This window comes from Malurus melanocephalus, unplaced genomic scaffold (assembly GCF_030028575.1).
Source record: "Malurus melanocephalus ecotype Western Australia unplaced genomic scaffold, MMel_1.1 scaffold_8, whole genome shotgun sequence".
Classification (NCBI taxonomy): Eukaryota; Metazoa; Chordata; class Aves; order Passeriformes; family Maluridae; genus Malurus; species Malurus melanocephalus.
The window spans coordinates 729,499-755,932 of NW_026623240.1; the positions used below are offsets into that span (position 1 = coordinate 729,499).

At 39.7% G+C, this 26,434-nt stretch overlaps 1 protein-coding gene across 1 annotated transcript in view; it reads left to right on the forward strand.

Annotated features, from left to right (window-relative positions):
* DPYD (dihydropyrimidine dehydrogenase) overlaps nucleotides 1-26,434 on the forward strand; it is a 326,068-nt gene that overhangs the window by 254,956 nt on the left and 44,678 nt on the right. The window contains exon 19 of the mRNA XM_057373372.1: nucleotides 9,487-9,629. Coding sequence (XP_057229355.1) covers nucleotides 9,487-9,629 — 143 coding nt within the window. The remainder of the gene's footprint in view (nucleotides 1-9,486; nucleotides 9,630-26,434) is intronic.

Genomic DNA, 26,434 nt, shown 5'->3' on the forward strand with positions numbered 1-26,434 from the left:
TGGGGAGCTGTTCCAGTGCCCAACACCCTCTGAGTGAAGAGCCTTTTTTACTGTCTAGCCTAAAAAAAAAATTAAAGTGTAAGGAACTGAATATTTAGCAAACTTACATACCTGGTTGTGAAACCATAATTATAAGAAAATGTTCTTGTGTAATGAGCACTGCATGTCTGTCAGACAGTGTTTTAATATCTACAGGAGTTATTAGCTCAGTATTTCCATTATTACCATTCTGTGAGCAACTGCCATTCTTGAAACTGATTGATGTTTGTGAATAAAGCACTTTTGTTATGTGCTGCCAGCTTCTGAGGACCAATCTCATAACCTACAGTGCCTTCAAARGAGTGATGATACCTCCTCTTTCTGAAACTAATCAGATCTGCAGGAAGCAAAAGGGTGAAAACATTGTGGGTTTTTTTCTGGAAAGCTTTAATTGTGTGGTAGACTATTCTACTACAAAATGGTTGTAGTGTTTTATCTGACCAAAGTGACATGGAGGGAAGATAATTTTACAGGAAGAGAGATGTTTGAATATAGGCAGCTATCACTGTGAAATGGCTCGGCTCGAGGTAGTGAATTTATTTGAGTTGATGAAAAACTGTGGTCTCAAAACACAGGTGCAAAACAGTCTTCTGGTAGGGCATGCTGCTTGCAAAGCCTTCATTASATTATTTTGTGGGTTTTTGCTCTGTCCAGACCAGCCAAGAAAACTGMAAATTCGGGGAAGAAAAAGTACAAGAAAAAGAAAAGAGAATATTTCTCCAAGTGTTTATCTTCTTAAGGCCACACTGTCTTGCTAGGACYTAGACAATCTCTAATCATGCTTTTAATGTTTTTCAAAGCAGGAAAGCTGTAAGAAAACATTACAGGAAAGTTAGTGGTAAATATYGCTCAGAGAGAACTCGAGGTTTGGGTAGGTTTTGTTCTTATTTTGTGCRTTATTTAAATTTCTTCGGCCTCATCCTGCCTCTGTCCCTTAGAGACAGATCTRTAAAAGCACAGAGCCCTCTGGTTCCAGCAGGAACTACCAGAGAATGGGAGCTTCTTGAGCCTTCCTCCCAAAAYAGAGCATAGAAACTGATGCTAGGTGGACACTGGTGTATAATGTACTGTCTGAGCTGGTAGGAGCGAGTTCAGCTGCTGACACGAATGTAAAGGCACCAACAGGAACCCCCAATGACTACAGCTGTGCTCTAGAGACCACCTAAAGATGGAAAATTGCTGCTTCGAAGACTCTTCAATTTCTATATTAAAATTATTCAGGCAGTCTTGAGCTGAAGAATCATCCCAATAAACTGTTCTCTGCAGGTAGAGTGAGAACCCAGATGTTCTCTTACTCATCATTTGATCACCAGATTATAACTGGTCCTGCAAAAATCACATCCCACCCACCCCTCAGTATGAAYAGCTCTAGGTTTTGCACTTGATCACATAAATCTTTGTCTGCCCAGATGCTTTTGTAYCAAAGTCAGAAACAGCAAAATGAAATTGCCAAAGTCCCCCATGTTTTGCTTCTTTTCACACCCCTACCCTGGTAGCATCAGTCTGCTTCCCAAATATCTCAAGAGGCTCTGGTATGGCCCTTCATTCCAAATGATGACACAGCCCACCAGCTTGCAGACACACGCAGATCCCCACAAACAGGCAAGGTAGGTAGTTTCCATTTATTGCTGGGAGGAAAAAAAGTGTCAAGTAACTTCCTACTCATCCTATGGCAAGCAGAGTAGGGCTGTGTGCTTCAGCTACCTTAGGTATAGCTATCAGTTCTCCTACTCTTGGTTGTGTGAGTCTTGAGAAATGGGAAGTGTTGAAATAAATGGCTATGATACACATAGTGTTGAAATAAACATTTATTTTAACACATTGTATGTGATGAGCCATTTATTTTAACACTTTTCACTTGAAGTGTTGAAATAACAGGTTTTATCAGGGGACGTGTCATCCACTGTTTTATGTATATGTGAATATGGAAATACGTCTACTGAGTGTGCATGTATATATATACTCACACAGATTATATGGATATGTAATAATAATAATATGGTAGATGTGTATGTAGACACTAATGCACAGGCAAATGCAGTGTTTTCTACTCAGATTGAGTCTTTTGTTTCACAAAAATTTGTGTTTGTGCCACTGTACTTTTTAATATATCTGTGTATCTATAAATAGATCTAAATATATTTGTACATAAAATCTTTTATTACTGGGTAACAGCAACTGYATGAAATAGAATAGAGGGACAGACAAAATAGAAAAAAACTCAAAATAGGACAATGATGAGCTAGAGTTATGTAAAGCGAGACAGAAATACTTTATCTGAGCTTTCTAGTTATCTAGACCTGGTTTCTTGAGTTTGCCCTCATTTCCAAAGTTCTGCTTCCCTTTCTGTGATGGACTTCTGAGGCAAGTGGCTATTAAACAGCACAAGGTACGTGTCAGGCTTTTAAATGACCTGCAAAGTTGTTGTACTGCATTTTTCAGTAATTTTGGCTTTTTAAATACGTTGTAGGAACCTCAATTTCCTGCTCAGCAGGCAGTCGTGTCTCCTCCAGTGCATCCTTGGTTGTACTAAATTGCCTTTTTGTGGTCAGGATGATGTGTTGCTGCAGCTCTGGCACAGACGTGTGGGCACACACACATGTCATGGTGACCATGGCAGGTGTCAGGGAGGTTAAACCAGCCCAAACAAAGGGAGCACTGCCGAGGCTGCCTTTGACAAATCCCTAGATAGCCACAACCATTTCTACCAGACTCGGGGTTAAACATCTGTCTCTGCATCAGAATAAAAGGGCAGCTAAACCTTCCCTGTGATGAAGTGAAGCACTCACATCTTTTAAGGGCAAGAATTTAGCAGGAACTCATTTGTCCCTTTGTAATGTCTGCAGTGGTCTGGTCTGATAACTGGGTAGTATTTTCTAGATGGGCTGTTCATTGGCTGTTTTGCTGGTCCTATTCACGTGTYTTTTTCCTTGTACTATGCTGGGAGCTTACCCTGGCTATTGGCAYTATTTTATCACCTTTTCATTACTGTTGTGTGGTTATTTGCATTATTGGTTAGCACTGGCAGTCTCTGGGTAGCAGGCAAGCTTTGTCCTGCCCAGGGCAGGGTTGCAGTGCAAAAGGTGCCAGATCTCCTGCAGCCCTGGGTGCTCAGCCCCACCACAGCAGAGCAGCTGGCTCCAGCTCATGGGGGCAGCAAGAGCGAAGCAGTCGAGGGGCAAATCAAGAAAGGGCTCCCTGAGCCAACCAAAGGACATGGAAAGCGATCTGGCAGACAATTTCCAGGTCCAGGTCAAACCAAAGTAGAAGCCATGAGTGAAATTAAATAATGAACGTTTGATGAATTGCCACAGAAARTGCTTTGCTAGGTTTCATGCTGAGGACCAGAAGTATCGACTTTTAGTGTATCTGTAGTTTTCACTGAGAGAATGGCTTTGCTAGGGAATGTTTAACCACTTCTTGCAGCATTCATGAAACAATTTGTATCTGTCTTCTTGATTTTTCCTACTGAAGTTTGATATGAGAGAAAATTCCCCCAGGTCTCCATGGATAAATAATATTTACTGATAAGAGAAATTTAATTTTTCTCTCTCTCTTTCTTCGATTCTAGACTCTTTTTTAATTGAGAGAATTCTCTGATGAGTACTAAACATTTATTGAATGAGAACTCTGGTGATTATATGAATTTTCAGCTGAAAGAGCATAAATAATAATTTGTATTAATTAAAAAATGGTAAACATAAATCCTAAAACGGCACTGCTTTTTCTCTGAGGTTGTGGAAGTTCCCCCTTTTTTTCTGTTTGGGTAATTTTTTTTTGAAGGAAATACAGAGCAAAGTGATTGCCTCTGTTTTCCACTCAAAGGTTGGACTCAATTCTGTATTTATCAGAAACAGAATCACATTTGATGTAAGCATTGAAATTAAAAGGAAGAGGTCAATCATTATCAGAAAAATTATTGGCATGCTATCGGWGTATTTAGATAGTCATGATATGCTAACAAAAATCCCGTCAGCTGATATTGTTTCAAGAGCCTGCTATAGCAGAGTTGGATAGAAATTGTTTCAAATCTGCAGAATCATTAACTTTATTCTAAAGTCAGTGATGAAATCTTGACTTCTCTGTAGTCAACAGAACCTTTGCCACTGATTTGGTGGAGTTAGTGCATCACCCACCACAACTTTGAAATTACATGAAACATGAAGTAGCCACTGGTTTGAAGGCGTAGGCTGACTGATGTAGAGACATTCCATAAAAGGACTATGCCCTCAAATTCTCCATTTGGTCAATGAATTAATTTTTTTGTTGGGAGTAGCCAGAACCTGAGTAAATAGTACATTATCACTAGTGGCTTTGGCAAATGGCTATTAATGAATAAAAATGGACTGAAGGAGGGAGCAGTGAGAAGAGCCATCTCTGGATCTTGAGATGCGTTGGGCTGTGCACCATTTAAGTGTGGCCAGGTGCAGCCTGCTCTTCATTTCTGGGAACTTCCTGTATTTTTTAGTGCAGAAAATATCATGTGTCCCATTTGCAGCCCTCGAAACAACTGTGGAGTCTTTCTCTCTGAACACGTCTGTTCATTGGGTTTTCTTCTGCATATAAATGCATTCTCTGGTCATTTTGAAGGATGTGTCTGCTACACTGTTTCATTAAACTGCCGCGTTATCGGGTAATTGTTTAAACATAATGCCATAGCACTATCAAAAGGAAAGGTGAACTAATGGCATTTGCAAATGTCAGGGATTATCTTAACACTTTTATTATAGTTTATAAAAAGTAGGTTCAGGGCATTCCATGGCAATTATTTCCACAGAAATTGGTTATTTAAATAAATTGCTAATTATCTGGATATGACAGTATTGAAAACCCGGCTAATGAGTTATTTGATAAGTGTAGCTTATGGTGGCCACCTACAGGTGGGAGAAAGAAAGAACGTGCAGAAGAATTGCAATCAGAAGGAATTTGATGCAAATGGTTTGTGTACAACCTGCAAGTTTCCCTGGACTCTTTGCAAGTGTAGATTATGTAAAGTACTTTGATCARCAGTATTAGGCAGTATATACATTATGCAGAAAATGTTTTAACAAAGAATTATGTTTTCTGGGTTTTTTCCTAATCTCCAAACTTTCTTACCTCCTTACTTTCCGAAGCATTGGATTGATCATCTACAGTGGCAGAACTTTCCCAGACCATTTTCCTTATGAMATGCTTTTCATCCAAGTTTGTTATYTGCTGTCATTGGCTTCTTKTATCATAAGCTTTATTAATTTTAACAGTCGGGGAGATAACAATGTCAGTTTTCTTCCAAGAAGGTATCTACAGAAGGAGAAAAGGTGATGTTGCTTAGATTTGGGAGTTTACATTTTTTTAGCAGCACAGACTTGAGTGGTGATTTATTAATAAAAAATYATGTATCAGCTGTTTTCTCTTTGTTATACTTAGGCTCAGTGGTTTAAATCTTATRTTAGATTTGTAATATAATATAATGCAAATTAAAAAGTAATTAAACTTGAAAATGCAGAGTGGGGAGAATTATGATCCAAATTCATTTTTATTCCATCTAGTAAACATAGATACAAAAGTTTGGTTTTAGTTAATCTACTGTCCAAAGTATGAGAGTTTGCTTTTCTTTAAAAATCTGTTTCTTTTGTTGATAGAGAGTTTGATAAAGACCATGCAGAGTGTTCCAGGGTTCAGTACTATCAGTCTGAGTCGATTCTTTTTTTTAGTGGACCTGGATCATCTTACAAGTCTCATTAGAGCTGCTGCATATATGTGTTGAAAAGTTTCAGCTGTCAAGTATGTCCAATGTATTGCAAGTGAGAATGTAGCCCAGTGTTCAAGACTTCTGAGATTATTTTTCTCCTATTGTGGATCACTGGGATCAGAAGATCTGAATTGTTTTTGTTGGGAACTCCCAAAACTCCTGGGTTGCTGTAAACTTAACCCCAGGCTTCCTGAAGAAGGCATTAGGTTTGCCTCTCAAGCCTCAGTCTTGTGACCACTTTTGGTGTTTGACAGGATCAAGTCCTCTGGGAGCTCCAAATACTTATGAAGTCACAATAAAACCCGTGTTTTCTGGCATTGGTAAAGGGTTTTTTACTTCTTAAGCAAAAATAAACACACAAATAAGCAGATACAATATCTTTCATCAGTTTGTCCTCAGTCTGCTATCATCAGTGGACAAGAGCAGCTCTGCCTACCTGTGCTGATCAGGGAGAGACGTTTGATTGATGTATGTTCTGCTGCTCCTTCATGTTGTGTTTCGGCTATTGGATTTCCTTGACTGATAGTCTGAAAAGTCTCACTTTTTATTAAAAAAAAARRAAWAAAAAAGAAGAGAAAGTCAAAGCTCTTTATTTTAAGGCAAGAAAAAGGTCAAGGACTGTCATATCTTGCAATTATTTCATTGTTTATGTCTTTATATAATAGCAGATATTTGTTCCATAATTAATGGGATTTGGAAGAGTAGCTTTCAACATARAGTAGTTGTCATTTCCTTGAGGTATTTTTCTATCTTTCATTTTTATACCTCACTCCCCTGCCAGGGGTCTCAATGCATGGACTTTGTTTATTAACTCTCATTATTTTACAGTGAGGTAAATGATAGCCACATCTAGCATCTGGTAGCAGCTGTAGTACTGCTATCAAGAGAGTGCCATATCAGCAGTTTCCTCAGCYACGGGTGCTTAACTAGTGGAATTACAGATCCCAACGTGTCAAAGTATGTGGTAGATGCTTATCTTTTAGAATGTGAGCTGTCTTTCAAATTCATGCTGGATTTGGACCTCAGCTTCTTAAATACCGTTGGATTTATCAGACAACATTCTGCAAATTCCCACTCCTACTTACAGATCTTTTAAAATTTGGCATTAAATCTCCTTTATTTCAGCCTTTTAAAAACTCCTTCTCCACAAATCTCTGTAATGAAATTTATTACCTTCCTATGGTASTTGTATGAAAATGCAAGAAAACGTAGACTGTAAGTCAAATTGAGTGTTCATTTGCCTTTTTGTTTTTAATTTGACTTTTGTTTTAATAGCTTGGCGTTAATATTGTTTCAATTGTTTGCATTTTTTTCCCCCTTTTTTTTTTTTAATCTGGACAGTTGTTTCACAATTTCATTAGTCAGTAGGATCTCTATCACAAGTAAATTGCAGTGCATTCTAGACCAGGAGCTTTTGCTACAGAGGGGGAAGCTTCTGAACTGTTGATGAAAAAATGTGAAGGAGAACGGCTGCACCTTCTGTTATGTTTGTTCCATGTGACGTAGACTAATTAAAAAAAATGCTGGGATGAATGGTGAGACCTTAGTGAACCCTCTGATTGTCATTACATCCATTTATTTACTCTCATCAGAAGCACTTCTGAAATGTTTTTAAATTCATTTGGGTGAATTAGAAATGAATGGAATACTTCTGCAATCATACCAATTTATCACTAATTTACTAATCACCAAATGTAAGTAATAACTCATATTATGAATATCAAATTTAGCTAGCACTAAAAAGTACCCACGTTCCATAATAAATTCTAAGTCTGCTAGACTTCATTGAATCATATGCTTGATTTCTGTGGGCTGAATGAAGGCATTACTGATTACCTGTTGTGCTGAAACCTTAAATAAGCTGTCATTTGGTCCTTTTCCTGTACTGACCACAGTGCAGAGACAGTCATTTAAGTGAGAAAGGGGTAATTATATTCTGGAAATATTGTCTTGTGGAATTCTTTGCTGCAAGATACCTTTAAGGTCAAGGGTCTACAAAGCTTTAAAACACATTGAAAKCAAACTCTTAAGAGTTACTTTGGGGTTAAAAGTATATAAACCTTCATGACTTGAGGCAGATTGGGAAGAAATTTCCCTGTAGCCACGTGATTTCAGAGTTACCAGTGTCTGTATTCTTTGACCTTTCTGAAAAACAACAATCTCATCTCAATGAGGTTCTGGAGCTGCATCAGCCTGAAAGGAATATGGCAAGTCTGATGCTTACTTCTAGCCTTAATTTCAAAAACTGAATATTTTAAGAATTTCATGAACTACTGGTCTTTGATGAAATTATTTTCWGTGGTTTTGGCTGTGTGGTGTATGTTTTGGCCTGTATGTTTTCCAAAAGGCTGTCAGAACAAACAGCATAATTACCATTCCTTTTTTTCCTCAAGCATTTCTCTAAGACTGGAGCATAATATTTGCTCTTTGGACACTTAGCAGTCATCCTCTTTGAGAGAATCATTCTATTGCTTTTAAACACGTTACAAYCGATCCAGCCCAAACAATGGCTAACAGTCACTGGTGTCCTTTGGAAAGTTCCTGTTCAGCTCCAGCTCCTTTCTGGCATCTGTTYTGTTGAGATCTTTGATTCTTTAAAGCAGTTTTGGTGAGATTTCACATTTTGATCAATCGGGCTCTGGTTTTCCTGAACACACATCAATAGTTCATCTTGGGCYAGGCTGTCCCTTTCAGGTGCATAAAATTTAGTTGCTGTTACCTCATACAATACTGAGAAAAAAAAAAAAAAGGCCTGACAGCCACAGCCATACAGGTCCTCTGGGAATGATGTGTCCTTCCTGACACTACTGTATTGTTGCCCAATGATGACATCAAATAATCCTAAAGGTTCTCTAAATGAAGTAGAAATTTTAATAATGTGGGAATATATTATCTACAGAAATCCCAACTAGCCTAAAAAATGACTGAAAGTGTCATCTATCTGTGCTGTCCATCATTTAATGAGCAKCATCTGTAGGCATATTTTTAATACTTGCATGCCATCAATAGAATGTTGTCAAAACAGATGCATTGCAGACACAGTGTGTTGAGATTTTAATCGTAATCCTCTAAATATAGCAGGGAGTTGTCTGACTCAGCCTCTCGGTACCATTTGAAATACARGCTCCAGTTTTGGAGATACTATCATAAATGAGTACACTTTATTCTTTTGGGAATTTGACTATCATATTAATTGTTAGAGGAGGCTTAATTAAAGAATTATTTGAATCCACAAACATTTAGAAGGGGAAACAAATAAAATATGAAATGTCAAGTGCAGTGAAATGGCACTTTTTAAATAATTTTTAGTTGAACGTAAATAAATGAGACATTTGCTCTTGGACAACATTTGGGTTCAAAAATGAACCTGATTCTTTATGTAGAAACATAGATCTCTTTGTCTTCAGTGTACTATATGATGAAGTATTGCTTTCTGTCTCAGACATTGTTAGTCTTTGTTTTGAGCATCAGCTAAAATGTTCAAGCTTTGCAGTGTTTATCTAAATGTTTTTGCCATTTTCTGTGCTCCAGCCAAATGCATAATTTGCTGTACAAGTGTTGAGGCCACTTGAAACCCACTTGGTGTCAGATAATAAATGTAACGTCTGCACCTCAGAATTAGATGTTTGTTCTGATGTTGCTGCACCATGAGGGATGTGTGAGTTCCATCAGGAGCTTTTGGGGCGTTGCTGACCCAATGTCCTGGATTTCTGCAGGGAATGCTATCCGGCCCATCGCCCTCCGCGCTGTGTCTGCCATCGCCCGCGCTCTCCCAGGATTTCCCATCTTGGCAACTGGAGGCATCGATTCTGCTGAGGCTGGRCTTCAATTTCTGCACAGTGGGGCTTCTGTCTTACAGGTACTGCTCCTTTTTTAAAACGYTAACATTCAAATAACTTTATTTAAGATCATAATGTATCCTCCTTTCAAGCATTCGGATAGTGGGGGGTTTGTACCATTGAAAAGAATTTTCATGTTTCTCACCTCATGTTGCTTGCTAAGAGACATTGATTTCACATGGAGGAAGAGTTGCCAAAAGAAAACTTTTGGTGTTGCAATACCCGTCTGGGAAAAGGCTAACCATGAGTTTGTTGGTACTTTTTATCTCTGGCTTAGACAATTTAAATTATAAGCAACTCTCCCTTGTCATACAAACGGGGTTGACCAGAGTTAAGCTCGAGCTATCTGTTCTTGTATTCTCAGTTTTTGTTTTGTGCAAWGAGCCTTCTCAAGATGATAGGGCTTCCAAAGAGTACTGTGTTGGTCTCACAGGGGCCCAGTTTAAAGTAACTCTTGTTTATCAGGCATCTGTGTCCCCTCAGCGTGTTCACTGAAACACGGGGTGCTGGCATTACAGTGAGATGTGGGGCTGCACTCTGCGGTGCAGGCTGTTTGCACTGTCTGAGGGGTGGTTTGGGACACTGGCCACCCTGGCATGGTTGTGGAAGGAAGCCTTGATGGCCTGGTATCACAGACACCACAAAACTGGCTGGAAATCAGCCCCTCACCTGCTCTGCCAGGCGTGTCAGGGCACCATGGCAGCACATGTGKTAGAGTGGCTGAGGATAGGTGGTCTTTATGCTCCACTGTATATTGTTACATYCTGGTAGATGTTCAGCCCCTTATTCTGTCAGTCCCACCATAGACAAGAGCAGCTGTGGGTCCTGTGAATATCGGCTTTGTGTCACTCCATGGGATGACTAGAGTGGCTTCATTCCCACAATTCACTTGGACATTGAAATTAGATTCAGTGTGACCGTCCTTTTTACAAAGCTACAGTGACTGCTGAGATTAGTCATTTGTTTGCTATGTTTCACAAAAAAAAAAAAAAAAAGGCCAGCTCAATGTTTTGGTTTCATTGGATTTTTTTAATGCACATCAAAGTTAGCATCTCTGGGAGCTGAGGCAGACGGCTCTTCCTTTTTTATAGACTTGCTATGTTCTTTGGATTTATTAATACCGTTTCTTCTTTTTTTTTTAAGTTGTGTTAAAGTGATTCAAACTTAACTTTTCTATGGACAGATGAAAGATTGACCTTTCTTACACAATTGTCTGAGAGCTTCTTCCATATAAATACTAAGTAATGGTACAAATTACAGGGYGGCATTTGTCTACAAAAAAAAATTGCAATTGGCAAGGAAATGTTTTTAGTGCTCTAGATGCATTTCATTTGTTATTGCTAATAGAGCTGCAGTTTCRATGGCTTTGTCTGCAGCAATGTTGCATGATCTGAACTCCACAGAGTGAAATGATTTTCTGTTCTACATCTGCTTTATTCTGGATGACTGAAAATCAAGGRGTTTAACATAACTTTTGCACTTTTCTTTTATACAGACTGTGTAGCTATTTGGTTTTTGTTATTTTTTTTGTTTCCTGTTGGTTTGCCCCAATGGCAATGGGAATTTCTGAAATGTAATTTAATGCAGACATCCCAGTCAGCGCTTGAGAGACAGACTATTTGATTTACAAAACATTAATTATTGTTTTAGTAATAATCAAATTGTCTGAAACTGACTTCCACAAATTACTTGGATCTGTGCAGATATTCTGCCCTTTACAGAACTATTTCTTCCAGAGATGGTGAGAAAATTCTTATTTTGTCCTTAGATTTCACGAGTTTGACTTAGATCATCTCTAGAACTGATTTTAAACTCCTCTGGATCAAAAATATCCTCCATTTGAGTAGTTTATTTCTGTTTCACCAAGGTAGGGGAGTCATTTAGACTAATCTCTGATAAATGGATTCTAAAGTGGCTGTGTAGRTAAGCGTCTGAAGCAGCTCAGTTGCCTCTATTTTGCAATAAGCTTTTAGTAAACTTCATGCAAGATTGTGAATGYAGGCCAAAAGTCTTTCGCTCATGATGGGATGGACAGATGGAAGGGAGAAGGAAATTAATAATCTCTGTAGAAAGTCATAGAAGAAACACGCTCACTGGGACTAGATGAAACTCATTTGCTTCTCAGGTGGGATACATTGTGATGGAAGGAGGCAGCCTCATCTTCACGAGTCATCTCTGGAACCTAATTAGCATTATGAGAATCTTTGCCATTGTTTTCCTTCTAAACGAGGTCATACAAATRGCCAGTTAATATTCTTTGCCGTGAATCCCAATCTCTCTCACATATTCCTGGTATCAAATGCCCAACTTGCTCCTTCAGCAGCAGCTTTGACATTCACTTCTGCTTTCTCAGTACCACCATAYAGAGCAAGTACAGAATTTGTAGATAGCATCAAAGTGATTCAGTATTTAAGATTCACTGCATAGCRAGTCCCTGAGTTAAGCAGGAGCTGGGACTGTACTGGAGGGATTCTGGATGTGTCCCACAGCCTTATTTAAGGTGTCYGCTTTGGACACTGTTGGAGCTGGTTCTGCAGAGACACTCAGACTGACACAATACTGCACATTTTGGGATCTGACTTCCCATTTCCAAAACCATGAGGGCCCCTTGTGACTTCTCCAGAGGCAGGAGGCAAGCAGCCTGGGCTTTGGGTGGGTTTGGCAGAGACGGTGAGCTGAAAAGTGAGGTGTGTGACTGCTCTCACCACCCCGTTACCCAGCAGTATTTGAAAAGGGGAGGGACTGTCAGATCCAGCATTAAACATGGTCCCAACACTGCAAAATAGCACAGACTGTTCTGATCTACCCATGGAGCCCAGCTCTAGACAGCAGCCCTTGCTTGGCCACTGGGCTTCCCTTCAATGTGTCTCAACAAGAGTCCCGTGTCTTCTCTGCCATGGGAGCAGGACGTTCGTGGCCTGCGATAATAAGGAGGCTTTGTGTGAGCTGATTTAATTGCAATGTAGCATATCTGTTRGAGGAAAGGTTTATGAATAATAAATGTTCTTCCATTGAAAGCGAGATCAGGTTTTCCTCTGCAGCTATTTCACCTGCAATCAGTTCTCCATTATTTTTTTTTCCAATTGCTTTTATTTTTAAAACACGGGGATTTATTTTCCATTTGCAAAAATCATCACACACAGGAACGCGAGCCAGGAGTCAGGTGGTAAGCTGTATTTTGCTGTGTGCCATAACCACCTCAAGTGGTATTAAGCAGGTACATTAGGAATGGTGTGGGAGAGAGTTTCAGTAATCAAAATATGTCCTATCCACTCCTTTAGGAGATGGAGAGCAACATCTTAGTATTGTTACTCACAAAAGGTTTGGGTGTAAGGAATTTTGCAGCAGGTATGGAAAACAAACTGGATCATCGTAGTTAGTAGTAGCTGGGCTTATAATTTTATACAGCAATTTAACAGAGCATTCTTCCCTTTTGTGGACTTCAGSAACACTTGCAGAAAGATCCCCCCCTTGTTTTTTTAATTTCTCATTAAAGGTGCTGAAACATGTCAACCATTCTTCAGCTGATTCCACAGCACTATACTTTTTTAAACATACCTGAATCTACCAATCCCTTTTCAGTACAGGCATAAAATTTACCCACGGATTTTAATATGGAAATAATCCTGCACTTTTTGTAGACCAAAAGCTCCAGTAACATTTATAAACATCTTTTGGTGGTACATGTCATTATTACAGGCTTCCAGTGCAGCTGAGATATTTTATTTCTGATTTAAGTAGGCTTTTTTCAAAGCAAAATTTATCAAAATTAGATGTATATCACATTTTTCAGCATGATTTGCAACATRTATGTGATTAACCATGTCACACTGATGTTTTTTTAGATTTTTGCATSGCTTTGAAAGCAACATACATTTTTTTGAAGTCATCTTGCTGCAGGAAATTAAAATGGGAAACAATTATAGAAAATTCCAGCGGAAAGAGAAAATGCATTATGGAAAAAGCAATAAAAGCGTAAAAATATTAAAGTAAAAATCACTTCACAGTAGCCTGTATGATTCAATTGTAGATCAATATAGTGTAGTTAATGCATTAGCAGTAGAGCATTAATTTGCAATTACAGCAGGTGATCTGATCCTCTRTGTTCTGTCCATTGACATAAATGACCTTTTGTTGAAAGAGATTCTGTAGTCATTATTTCTAGCAGATGTAACTAAAAAAAAAGGGGTAGAACAAAGGGCTACTTTCTGAAGTATACTTGTTTCATGGTAGAACCTTTTAGCATTATATTCTGGTATGGAGTACTTTGTTCATCTGGAATATTGGTCATTTTCATGTAAAGAATATGGATTTCTTTTCAAATACATGTCTTTTCTCACAAAGTACGGAGGTCACACCTGTCCCCTATTGCAGACATGCATGTCTGAAGGGTTTCTGAGCCAGCAGTGATTTAAAATCCGCCCATGGAAYGCTGCTTCCCAGCAGGACAGCCTGTGGCTTTGCCCCGAGCCCTTTTTCAGCCCCACCTTCATCTCCCACTTGTGGTGGCTGGGATGCAGAGCCTTGCAGTGCTGTTCCTGTGGGCTCTGTGCTCTTGTCCTCACTGTGTGGTGCTCAGCCCCTGTTCCCCTGCAGCCTCCAGGCCTTGCCCCGTGGCCCTGCTCATCTCCCAGGTGGGTGAAGAATGTGGGAGTGTGTCCCCAGCACAGGCAGAGCTCCATGGAGCTGCATCTGCCCCTTCTCTCCTGCCCAACATCAGTGCTGTGTGGGACTCCAGCGCTCTGAGCAAGAACAAAACCATTCTGCAAATGTGGCAGCCTCAGACAGGAAAGCAATAGCCATGAGTTTGGTACGATAAAATCTCCCTCCAACATGGAACTCAGTTGTTTTTGTGAGAATGCTTGTAGATTTTTAGTATTTTCAAGGAGCCTTCTTGTCGGTACCTCTTTGGAGCAAAAGTCTCAAGGGATTCAGGACAGCTTGATTATTATTTTTTCTTCAGCAGGCTTTTTTACTGAAGCATTTAGCTGAGAGATTTTTGTAACAGCAGGATGGCCCTTTGTGTGTGAATAACCAAGCTTTTCCATCACAAAATAGTGGAACTTGATCTATGAGACAGCATTGTTATTGTATTTGTGCAAATGTGAATCTCTGTAAGGAGCTCTATATTTTTTTTTTTATGCAAAGTAGAGATCTGGTTCCCCATGCACTTCATTACTAATTTTTTTTAGCCTATGTCAGTGTCTGCTGAAATCAGAGAAGACTCTGATACCTTAGTTAAGTGAAGATTATATCAGGCCAAAAAATTCACATCCAGGCCAGGCAGTGAGTGCTCCAAGGGCAGGTAAGCCCAAGAACAGCCACACCTGAGCACCAGCTGGGCACTGTGATGTTTCTGATGCAGGCTGTGGCTTGAGGGGCAGAAAACAAAACCTTTCTGTACAAAACTGTCCATGACACAGAGAAGTTAAAGTGCTGGACCTAATTCTTCTCTCACCATTGAAATGGATGAGGGAAGAATAGGTTGCAGGATGCAGTGTCAGGTTACCAAAATGATATGAGACAAGATTCAAGGGATGGCACTTTAGACCCACCAAGATTTTTATGAAAAAAGAATTGCCACTTAAGGCAAAACCACTTTTCAGACGTAAGTCCCTTGATTGAGATAAGTGTAGTCTCCTGTAGAAATAGCAGTTTTTAGCCTGTATTCCCAAAGAAACTTGATAGGTATTTGTACATCCATTTGAGTATCCTTCATCACATTTGAGCTTTGTAGCCATTTTCAGTGGAATTTGCCAGAAGATAGAGAGTGTTTTACTCTAACAAATTTTGAGAAACAAAAAAAGGCAGAGGAGGGAGAGCAGCTTCATTCCTTCACTGTGAGCACGAGCACACCATGAGCTCACCTTTATCAGACCTCTGAGAAYCCACATGGGACAGCGCTGTTAGGGCTGTGTCAGCCACAGGAGAGGCTTTAATTGGCAGTCACGCCTTGTTAGACGTCAGAGAGCCCAACCAGGAGACACAGAGCTGCTGGAAGCCAGATATCATTAGCTCCACTGCTCACAGAGCCACACACTGAAAAAAGTCTTCAATGGATGCAGCACTGAATGGAGTGCCCGTTCTCTGCAGAGCTGAAATTTGCAGTACATGCAGAAACAAAAGAGGGAACAAAGTGCTGTTTGAACATGTCAGTGTAAAATCCAAAGGAAAATGAATGTGTAACACAGAAAAGTTGGGGCAGACATACCCAAGCATTCACTTCTGAAAACATTTCATTATTTTGTGTTTTTTCCCCAGCCCAGTGCTAATTACAGAAACTCAACCTGTTCTCAACTGTCTGTCTTTGCTAATAAAAAAAAAAAAAGTAATTAGAGGACTGCCACACTTGCTCCATTACAGACGATTGGGAGGGAAATTGCTAATTGATAGTGAGAATTCGTGARAATTTCTTTTAAAGGAAATCAGAATTTGTGAAATAAAAACAATCTATAAAGTTTTGGGGGGTTTTACTTGTAAAAAACATCAAATTAGTACAGGTTTTCATTATTGATACTTACATATTACCTTGCCATTTTTAATGAAAAGTTGCAATATTCAAATCASCATATTGTAAAGTTACAGACTAAACTCAATGCTAATAATGCCTTTTATTTTGTGTAGTCTTGCATTAGTCCTACATTTTATTTCGAGCTGCTTAGGGGATTTATCTATTAGCTTTCCTTTATTTCTGCTCATTTCACCAGCTAGTAAATGAAGTCTGCCTAGATAGGATTGTAACTCCATAAATTTGTAAGAATGAATTAAAGCTCATTCTATAACAATGCTATTTGTCATTCTTGTAATGAATTCTCATGCAAGTAGTTTCAACTATCAGTGTATGGTAATAATTATTTACTAACAATTAGGTCTCAATTGAGCATCAGCTCAAATGCTGTCCTGTACCAGTCAATCCCAGCCTCTGCAGGGGATTTCTTCTCCTGGGGTCTGCCCYCCTCTGCTGATCTGCCTGGGTGTCTCTCCTTCTTCCCTGACTCTGGCGGCACAGGAACTCTAAGAATTGAGGCAAAGTGAAGAATAATTGCTTTGGCAACATGTTTTTCTCCATCTCTCCCAAGGATCCACAATAATCCTTGTTCTTTGAAAACTCAGTACTGCTGCACCTGTTTTTAATGTGGATTCACACGACTGATGTGGATTTGTGTTGCTGCTCTTACGTGGGCACACACAGAGCTGTTTTCCGTGTATTTCACATTCATGGTGTGAATTGCCACCGAGTGAGTTTTGTTTAAAGTTTACAAAGTAAATGCAACATGGAGATGACTCTTCACAAGAGGCTCAGTTAATTGCTGATGAAATTGTAGGCAAGTTGTTTTACTCAGCCCAGGCTTTCAGACATGAAGCTAGGTCTGTTATAGACACAGTTCCCTTGAGTACTTGTGGAGGTGACTGGAAATTGAATCTGGAAGTGTACCCAGCTCCTTGTTGGATATTGAAAATAAATAGAAGGCGAGATAAGCTCAGTGGAAAATGCTGTTTCTTTGTTCCTTTCTGCCATCTCCAATAATTACTTAGGAAAATTCCTGTGGGGTTGGTGKTTTTTTCCTGTTATATGTGTTCTAACTGCGGGGGACTTGTCTTCCAAAAAGGGAAACCGTAAAACATTCAGTATTGYAAAGTTCTGCCATCAGAGAAGTTCTTCTTGGAAACATTGTCAGTCATACAAAGAAAATACATTTCTGAGAAATTTTCTTTTTTGTACTGTAGCAGGTCTGTTGATCTTTCAGTCACAGTCTGTACCCAGCAGCGAAAGGAAGAAAGGGAAYGCAAGCAGTGGAAGAGGCTGTGCTCAGGGAAGGCACAGTCCTGGAGCCCACASTGACACAGGAATGCACTGTGCAGCTCAGCTTGGCCTTGGTGCTGGGTTAACTGCAGTTTGGTCACTGATCTGTTGCTTTTCCCAGTGGTACAAGTGGGTTTTCTGCCCAGGAAGGAGGGAGCAATAAGTCTTTTTTCCTGCTACRGCACAATCCCCCTGACACAGCTTAAACTGGCTGAGGAGGGGTCCTTTYATCCATGCAATTAGAATAGAAGAAACAGAGAAAGCATTTTTCTAAGCTGACATTTCGGAACCTGGCAGTACATTTAAGAAAGGGTTTAACTTCCTTCAGTATCCTAAGTTACGTTGCTGCTTTTCTTGCTGATATTTATTATTTGGATGGAGATAGGTAAAAYAATCCCTAAGGAAATGTGGAAGTGGGTTTTTATCTCAGATGCGAAGGATTTGCAGGGTCAGAACTATTTTGTTCACGTGAATCTCACTCTTCAATGGACACAGCAGCTGCTGCACAAATTCGTACAGGCAAGCTGATAAAGGATGAAAGTAATTTTAGCTGAAATAAAATGTGAGAGTACTGGAGGGAAAGACTCACAAGGATGAGGGGTTAATCATTGCAGGACTGAATTGAGGTTCCAAAATGGAAAAATTGCTTTTCTGTTTGATTTTGAGAGGTCTGCAGCTTTCAAAATTCTGGTCACAGGAGGATGTCCCTCAGTAGACGATTCTCATTAGAACTTATTGAAAATTTCTTTGAGGGAACTGTTTTTCGTTGACAAATTTTGTTTAATCAGAATAGATCTGGGCTCAAGKCCCTGCTGTGTCTGATTCAGTGTCCTGGGATGAACACGGAAGGTCTACCCTGGATCTCTAAAAGCATTAATGAGCCTGACTAWTGCCAGTGATCAGGAAATAGTTTATTCTGTCATAGGGAAGTTTAAGCATGGAAAAGTTTTCCAGTATTACTGATAATCAAAATTCTAAAAACGTGTGGAATTAACACATTTAAAGAAAAAAATATTATTTGGGTGAATCAAATCTGTTTCAATCTTTTTGCAACATATTTTGGTTTTGACCTTTTCATTCCAATTAACTTGGATTGCGAAACAGACATTTTCAAGTTAAATGGAGCCATTGCATTCCATGTTGTCAAACAGCACATATTGGTGATTCTGAAACTCTTTTCCACACTTTTTTCAGGACACCATTCTTTCCTGAAAAGCGTGCTTCCTTAGAACCACGCTCATCTCTGACAAATGCACCTTTCCAAAAATGGGATAACAGACCAGCTCGATTCCAGAGCTGATGGTGTTCCTGTTGGCTAGCTCTCAGAAAACAAAATCCTAAAAACACTGCTAACTTCTGTGCAATGTTACTTCATGACTTTTATCACCAAACCACCAGATCTGACTTTGTTGGTACCCGCTAAAGGGGTTTCATTGGTGCTGGAGGATATAGCTTGTGGAAATGGTCAGGTTATTCTACATCTACCTGACACAACAAATAATGCTGTACCAGCAGCTGCAGAACCACTGGGAGAGCTGAARGATTTTATTTTCCACAACAGTACTTGTAAGAGAGAGGTGAGACCTTTGGGTGTTAATAAATGAAATATGAAGTGCTGTTCAGTATATATTTAAAGATAGTTGTGGAGCCTCTATGTATGATTGGACTGTTTACACAGGGGAGTTAGTTCATCTGCTTTCAAAGCTATCTTTCATTTCATAGATCTGCAGTACAATGATACAATTTRCTATACATGGCTGATTATGAAGCTGCTTCCCAGACTCCTCAGTGCTCAAGGCATGTGGAATCATATTTGTTTTCTTAGGAAAGATGATCATGATCAGCATTTTATCAGTGTGTGTGTGCCCACCTACTGCATAAAGGTCCACTTTGTAGTTCCCAGAACTGACAGAATGCTTTAGTGAGATAAGGAAATATAACCATTCCTCTAGGGGTGGTTGACAGGGAAAAAACCCACAGTTACCTCAGGGAGCCTTCTGAAAATTYTTGATTTATTCTGCATTTCCCCTCTCAAAGACACGGGATACAAAATTGCATCRTTCAGGGTCCCTTGATAAGTACCARCTTCCCACTCCCAAACACCCAGTTTTTAGCTGTTTAGATCAAAGATACATTAATTGGCAGTGGAGAACTTAAGGGGAGGAAAAATAGATTTGAGTAGGCCAGGAATTAATGCGTTGGATAACATTCCTGAAGGATCCCTTACAGTGCTCTTATCTCCTGCCGTGCTCTCGTCTGGTAAGTGGCTAATGGATTCTCAACGTTTCTCTCCTTCCTCCCAGTCCCCTCACAACTGCCCAAGGCTGCTGGAGTGCAGTACACGAACAAGATCTGCCTTGCAGCCCCCAAGATCAGGTGCTGTGAGGTCTCTGTGAGGAAGGATAACCATCACCCTCAGTTTCTCAGTGAGCCTGTCTCAGGAGCTGCTGTGGAGCTTGTCTGATGGAATTCCTTGAGGTATAAAATAACAAAATATCTGAAATACYTCACTGACTTACTGAGACCCACATGGCACAGAACCATCCGGTCTTTTTTTTGTTTTTCCTCAATATACATTTCTCAAGCCTCATGTGAATGGTCTCCTGCTTTTCAGAGCCTGGAGTTATTAGCATCTATAAATCTTTCTTCTGTGTGTTATCCCKCAAAGTGTCACTAGGAAGCCATCAGCTCATTAGGATTTCAAGTCTAGGACTCAGTAACAAAGATAAGGAGAGTTTTTCCCCACAATTCAGACAATTCATAGRTGTCATATTTGAGTTTCAAACAGGTTTCTGAAAGCTGTACTAGACTCTGAAACAAATAGTAGTTCATTAGCTSATGTATATTAGTTCAGTTGTAATGCTTTAAAAAGGCTATCAGCTATCATCCAATTCAGTTTTGCGTCTTGATCCAGTATCTGAAGAYTTGTTAAGTAACATCCCATCTGCTAACCTATATCTCTAGAGTCATTTAAGCAGCTAATGTGAGTGAATCAAATCATTCCATCTGTACTATATCAATATTTTGGAAGCTTTTTCTTTTCACAGATTTGTCCTTTAAAACAAAGAGTTTCGGGGTTTTTTTCCAGAGATTGCACCACATTGTCTGATAAACTACTTCCCCCAATGTATGTTAAACATACAACCCYCTAGCAGAAGTAATAATTAGATAGAAAGGATAATTTAGGCTGTGCATTTAATGTACTGGTAAGTTAGTGTTCAGTGAGACATGAGGAGGAGGAGGAGCCATTGTTATAGAGGCAGCTTTTCCATAGGCATTGGTATCCTGAAGATTGTACTACAGAAACCCCTCTCAGAGGAGATTTGATTTGTCTGCATGAGCTCACATTGCAGCTCTTGCCACATTATTATGAGCACAGTGTCAGGCACCCAATGTAGTGCCTGCTGCTTTTTGCTTTGGCGATCTGGGCACATCTAAAATATTGTACAGGGGCTAGAAAACATGCATTTTCATTTCCATAGGCAGGAGCTGTGCAGCATATAGATTTCATGGACCAGAAAGATCTTCCCTTAGTTGAGTCAATTTTTGCTAGTTGCTTTAGAGAATAAATTTTAAATTGTATGTGTGCCTCACCCAGATTATCATAATACTCTTGCCYACTACAATAAAATTAATCTTCTTAAGGTTGGCGATTCATTTTCATACACAGGTGGGCACAAATACAATCCTTCCTGAACCATCTTGCATTCATTCACAGCTTAAGGCTTTTTTCAGAAGAACCTTAATCAATAGACACTAATCAAGAAAGCATACATTAAATARCAGCTCAGGCATTCATAAATATTTCCCCAACAGGAAGGTGAATTTATGTCTTCAATACCTATCAGGAAATTTTTAATAGAAAAAGAAAGTTTTCTATAGAAAGATGATTAGTGCTAAAATTGAAAATAAATTAAATACAAAATAGGAAACCTTTTGTTTACCATTTGAGCATACCATTAAGAMTATTTCAAAGGGAGGCAACCAAATTAATGGAGAAGCACAATTRTTAATGAATTGTAAAACCTCTCACAGGTATCTCAGAGGAATAATAGTTATTTATTCCTTTGCTATGGTCAGAATATTAGAAATTGTGAAGTCAAAGGCCAATGKCTTAATCAAATAGCATTTTGAGAGCTCTTTTATTTACGAATCCTGTGCAGTTTAGAACCAAAGCTGAAATAAGTCTCCATCCTCTGTGGAAGCRATATGACATTCTGCTAAATGCTAGAATTTTATCATTTGACGGGGAAAAAAGGCAAAAAGAAAGCAGCCAGCAAGACCTACGAATATAAAAGCATTTGAGATCTCAGAAGGAGTTTAAATCAATGCTCTGCCACAGTTACAGCACAGATGAAAGAGCCTGCTGTCTCAATTGCCAGGAAACTACTTAGAAACTCTCACTTTGATTTTTTTTTTGTTGGTAGTCCGTTACATTACCACTAAATGCAATATACAGAGACATCACTGCTTTGATGTTGTACAGCTACAACAAATGGAAACTAATATGGTAGAACAGTCAAGCTATGTGATTTGCATTTGTATATACAAATATATACCCATCAATCTTCTTACTTCTAGACTGTGTATCACTGCCACCCATCTGCCTCCTTACTGATACTTCTGTTGTCATGAAAGTGACAATTATTTTACACYCATATTCTGAAGAGAGATACATTTATTTCAGAGGGGTGTAAAAATTAACATTTTCTCCAACCTATTGTCTCCCAGAAAAAATTCCTCACTAGCAAAGGGATTCTGAGAGAGCTTTGAAACAATTTGAAATTGGAGCACAACAGCTGCCAGACATTACAGGATTTTTGTTCACACAGATCTTGTTACACCAAGAACACTTACTCTTTTCTTGCAAAACAACACATTATTGAACAGGCTWGATTCTCTGACCTCTCCAATCCTTTGAGGTGATCCAGCAGTATATGAGATTATACACAATATCTCTTGTTAGGTGCAAGTAGTATAGAGAAAAACTGATACAAGCATGTCTAGATCTGCATCTTCTCTGTGGGCTCTGAAAATTCCAGCTATTGATGGAATAGAAAGAATGCAGGTAGGAACTAGGATTCATTTTTGGCTCCATTTTCCCCATCATCACCTGTCCAGATGGCATTTTGCCATATGAGTTTCTGTAAAAACTGAAGGTCATGGGGTAAGAGAGAGTGCACAGCCTGAAGAGGGCTTCATTGTTTCCTCTTCTAGTGTTACAGAAAAAAAATTCTCCTCTACAACATCTCTCAAAGGGAAAATGCAGATACAGCACTAAACAGGAATTGCTTTCCTGGGTGCTCTGGCTGGAAATGCCTCCAGCACTTTGTCCACGTTCTGTATGGATGGCACAGGTTGTCCATGCATCCCTCAGGACTTTTGTGCCAAAGTACAGACAGGAACCACATCCATTTTTGTAGAGAGTGAAACAGAAATAAAATTTAATTTCAGGGTATTTTCCCCATTGCTTCTAGAAACACAGGCTATGGACAAAACTGAAAGGTCTTACACAGAGACAGAGCTCTCAGTAAACAGTACATGGGATTTGCCTCAGTAAACACTTCAGAAATTGGCATCCCTTTGGTGTGTAGTGATTCTGCTAGCAGCAAAGGCTTTACAATGTTTTGTGACTGATGTGGAACTGCTTGTCACCAGTAATGAACTTTTTCTTCAAAATATGTGTGACTGTTTAATAACAACCTTGTAATCTGTAAAAATTTTTTTGAACAGTAATAATCTCCTTACAATTTACTCCAGTTCCTCAAGTAAGGCATGTAGTGTCTCTGCATCCCGTAACAAAGTTAGACTCGGTTTTTATGTTTATTTAGTAATGGAGCAGACTGGTCATTTCTTATGAAAGGCATCAGCAGGGACCTTTGGGTGCTGCTCCCATCATTGCATTTYGTAGAACAGTTTTACTTAGAGCCTTAACCCATGATTCATTTCACATCCCCATTCCCCAGTGAGATAATTTGGTGTATGTTTACCAGCAGCAAAGCAAGCAGTGTCTTTTAGTATTTCAGATGTGTCTGTAGACTAGGATTGTAACTTACATTGCAACTTATGCTGAGCAGTCTTAAATYTTAGAATACTGAGAGCACAGTACAATTGATGATACACTGCATGTTGGCCTATGTGTCCCTTTTGGGATATAAGGGGCAGTCATTGGAGTCTGGACCTGGGAGAAAAGGAAGGAGATCCAGTGTTATAAATTAAATTGTAGCAGTTCTACTACTGGCAGTAGCCAGGCAATGCAGTAAAACGAAGCTTGTGCAAAATTGTCTCGCTGCACATTTGTGCAATGTGAATAATACACATTGCCTTTCTAAATGGGATGTAGCATCTTTCTCTTCTAATCCAGGTTCTAGTCCAAAGCTAGAGACCAATACAAGCAAGACAGTAGGACAGCACTTGTGACAGCAGTGCAGCTGACAGCTTCGTTGTGACCTGGACTTCACTCTGTCCCATAGTACAGGCACAGGGCCAGTGTCTCATTTTCCACAGAAGATACTTTCTACCTAAATGTTTCAGGTGAAAGGCTGGGTCAGTGAAAAACTGAATGTTAATTTACTCATTAAACAGATCCCCTTGGATTATTTAGGATTAAGGGATATTAARCAGGTGCCATCTCTGCTGTGCACAGTCCCAACACTGCTGCTTGCCAGAGCCTGGGCTGACAAACCCCACGAGGTTCTGGGGTTTGTCAGCCCGCTCTGTTTCTCACAATCTGTGTATCCAGCGCGCTGTTTCTCACATTCATCTGTGAGCGGCTCCTGTTGGCCACGGGACACAGCCCTCTGCTTTGGCACAAAGTGGCAGGGGTGTGTTCCCCCTTGTGAGGTCTCGGGCTGCTCAGCTTGTTGCTCCAGGCTCTGAATGGGACCCCAAAGAGCTGGGCTTGGTCTGTCCCAGCCAGTGCTGAGCAGAGGGGCTGAGCGAGCAGGGCTCAGTTCTGCTGCTGCTCCGTCGTGTGCGAGGCACGGGCAGCAGCCCTTACACAGCCCCCCTCGCCTTYATCCCCTCTTGAGGTGCTTCAGAAGACACGAATGAGAGGTGGGAGTGAGCATTTTGGGTACAGCACCATCTGGGCTGCAGCAGAAGGGGCTCAGACCCAGCTCTGAGCTGTGCAKGGAGGGGAAGTGGCTGATCCCAGTGCAGGAGCAGGAGCAGGAGCGAGGAGGGGCGTTAATGAGCTGTGGAGATGGCTCCGTTCAGTTCTGCTGTGATTTTTCCGGATGCGTGATTTGAGTCTCACCTGGTCTATTGCCCTGCCACTTCTCTTGTGCTGAAAGAGGACACGGTGTCATTTACACTGGTGATTCAGAGGCAGCCAGGTATGATGCTRAAAACCTCTCTCTGTGGTGTAGAAATTGTCATGGCTGATGGGTCATGGTGACCTTTTGTCCTCGCTTTGTTCACCACCTTTAAAAATGCAGCAAAGGCTTCTACACTGATGGATGGAAGATACTGTAAACCTGAAATACAAATCTCACCATCTCATATGTGCAACTTAAGAAACTTAAAAGCTCAGAATTTTGGAATTTGCCAAAAACATGGCTAAACTATTTCAGTTGGCTTTGTGTGTGTTAATGTTTGAGTTTCTCTTGTTATAGAAAAGGCCCATAAATTTAAGCACTTCCTTTCATCCCAGTGAAGTCAGCTAAAGGCATGTTTTAGRCTAATTATCCACACAATTGGGCACCACAGGCATAAGGTTTCTACAGAAAAGAAGGATTGTTTGAGACCACTWGTTTGTTCTAAACCTTTCCATTTCATGTAACATTTTTCCTTAGTGCAGAGGTTTACATTTTTCTTAAAAATTTCATTTTACCTTCACTTCTGGAACTTCCTTGGCTTTCCAGGGAAGGCAAATGCTGCACTGCATATAGAATCACAGGGATCAGATAGTTAGCTCTTAGTGTGTTATTATCTTCCACACATTTTTATATTATTGCAGTTCATAACACTRCACCACAAGCTGGAAAACAGTAAAAGCCTCTTTATTTATAAGGTTATTACAGGTATCCTCCAGTGTATYTCATGTGTATACATCCTGTCAAAATATTTCAGGATTTTGACAAAAGTCTCTGAACTTGTTTCAAGTGACATGACATGGCTTTTAACTGTATTTTTTTACAGTTTAGTGTTTTTAAGAATAGATAATAAAAGTGTTATACATGCACTAAGAAAAACAAGGGAATTTCTTGGTTAACAAGGTTTAAATAAGCATCAGTGGAGTTTTGCAGTTAAATAACCTGTACAGGAAATTATAGAGATGCTCTCTATAATTACTCTCAGAAAAAAAACAACCAAAAACCTATAAAGTCTTGAAGCCTGTGGAAGGTATAACAGACCTAATTAATGCCTACACTGTTTTTCCAGAGAAACAGGACTTTTTTTTGTAATGTAAATGCACTGCATAGAAAACGTTATTGTGCTTATTTTATAGTCTGCCCTTATTTGTTTTCCTTGTTCAGCTGGAGTATATATTTCCCAATGTGATGTGTACCTGCCTTCAGGACTGCAAGCTGTATCATCATTTCTGAAATGTGCAAGACAATAATATATTTCCTRTCCTATTTACGTGTTGATGTCAATTATGATTTCCACATGTGAGAGGTGTGGATGTGTTTGTGTGTGTGTGCCAATCCATGTTCTAAAGTAGGTGGCTATTCCATTACTGTGCTCACTCTGTGTGTGTGGAGCCAAGGAATTATCAGGAGTGCTCCTTTCAGCTTTTACAATAAAAGCTGAATCAGGGGCTGAAAACACTGACACATCTGGAATTTCAGAGCATTCCCAGGGACTGATAATTAATGGTACTCAATCAACCCTGCACCTCGTCACTGATGGCTGATTAGAGTTTAGCTAATGAGCAGGTATTCAGAGAACAGTCAGGGATTTTTTATTCAGTTGTTGGTTTGGTTGGGGATCTCTATGGGTTTAAGCCTGAGTTAATATCCACAAAATCATCTAGAAGAATTCATGTAAATGGTCAGATTGTATTCTGCTGTCAGT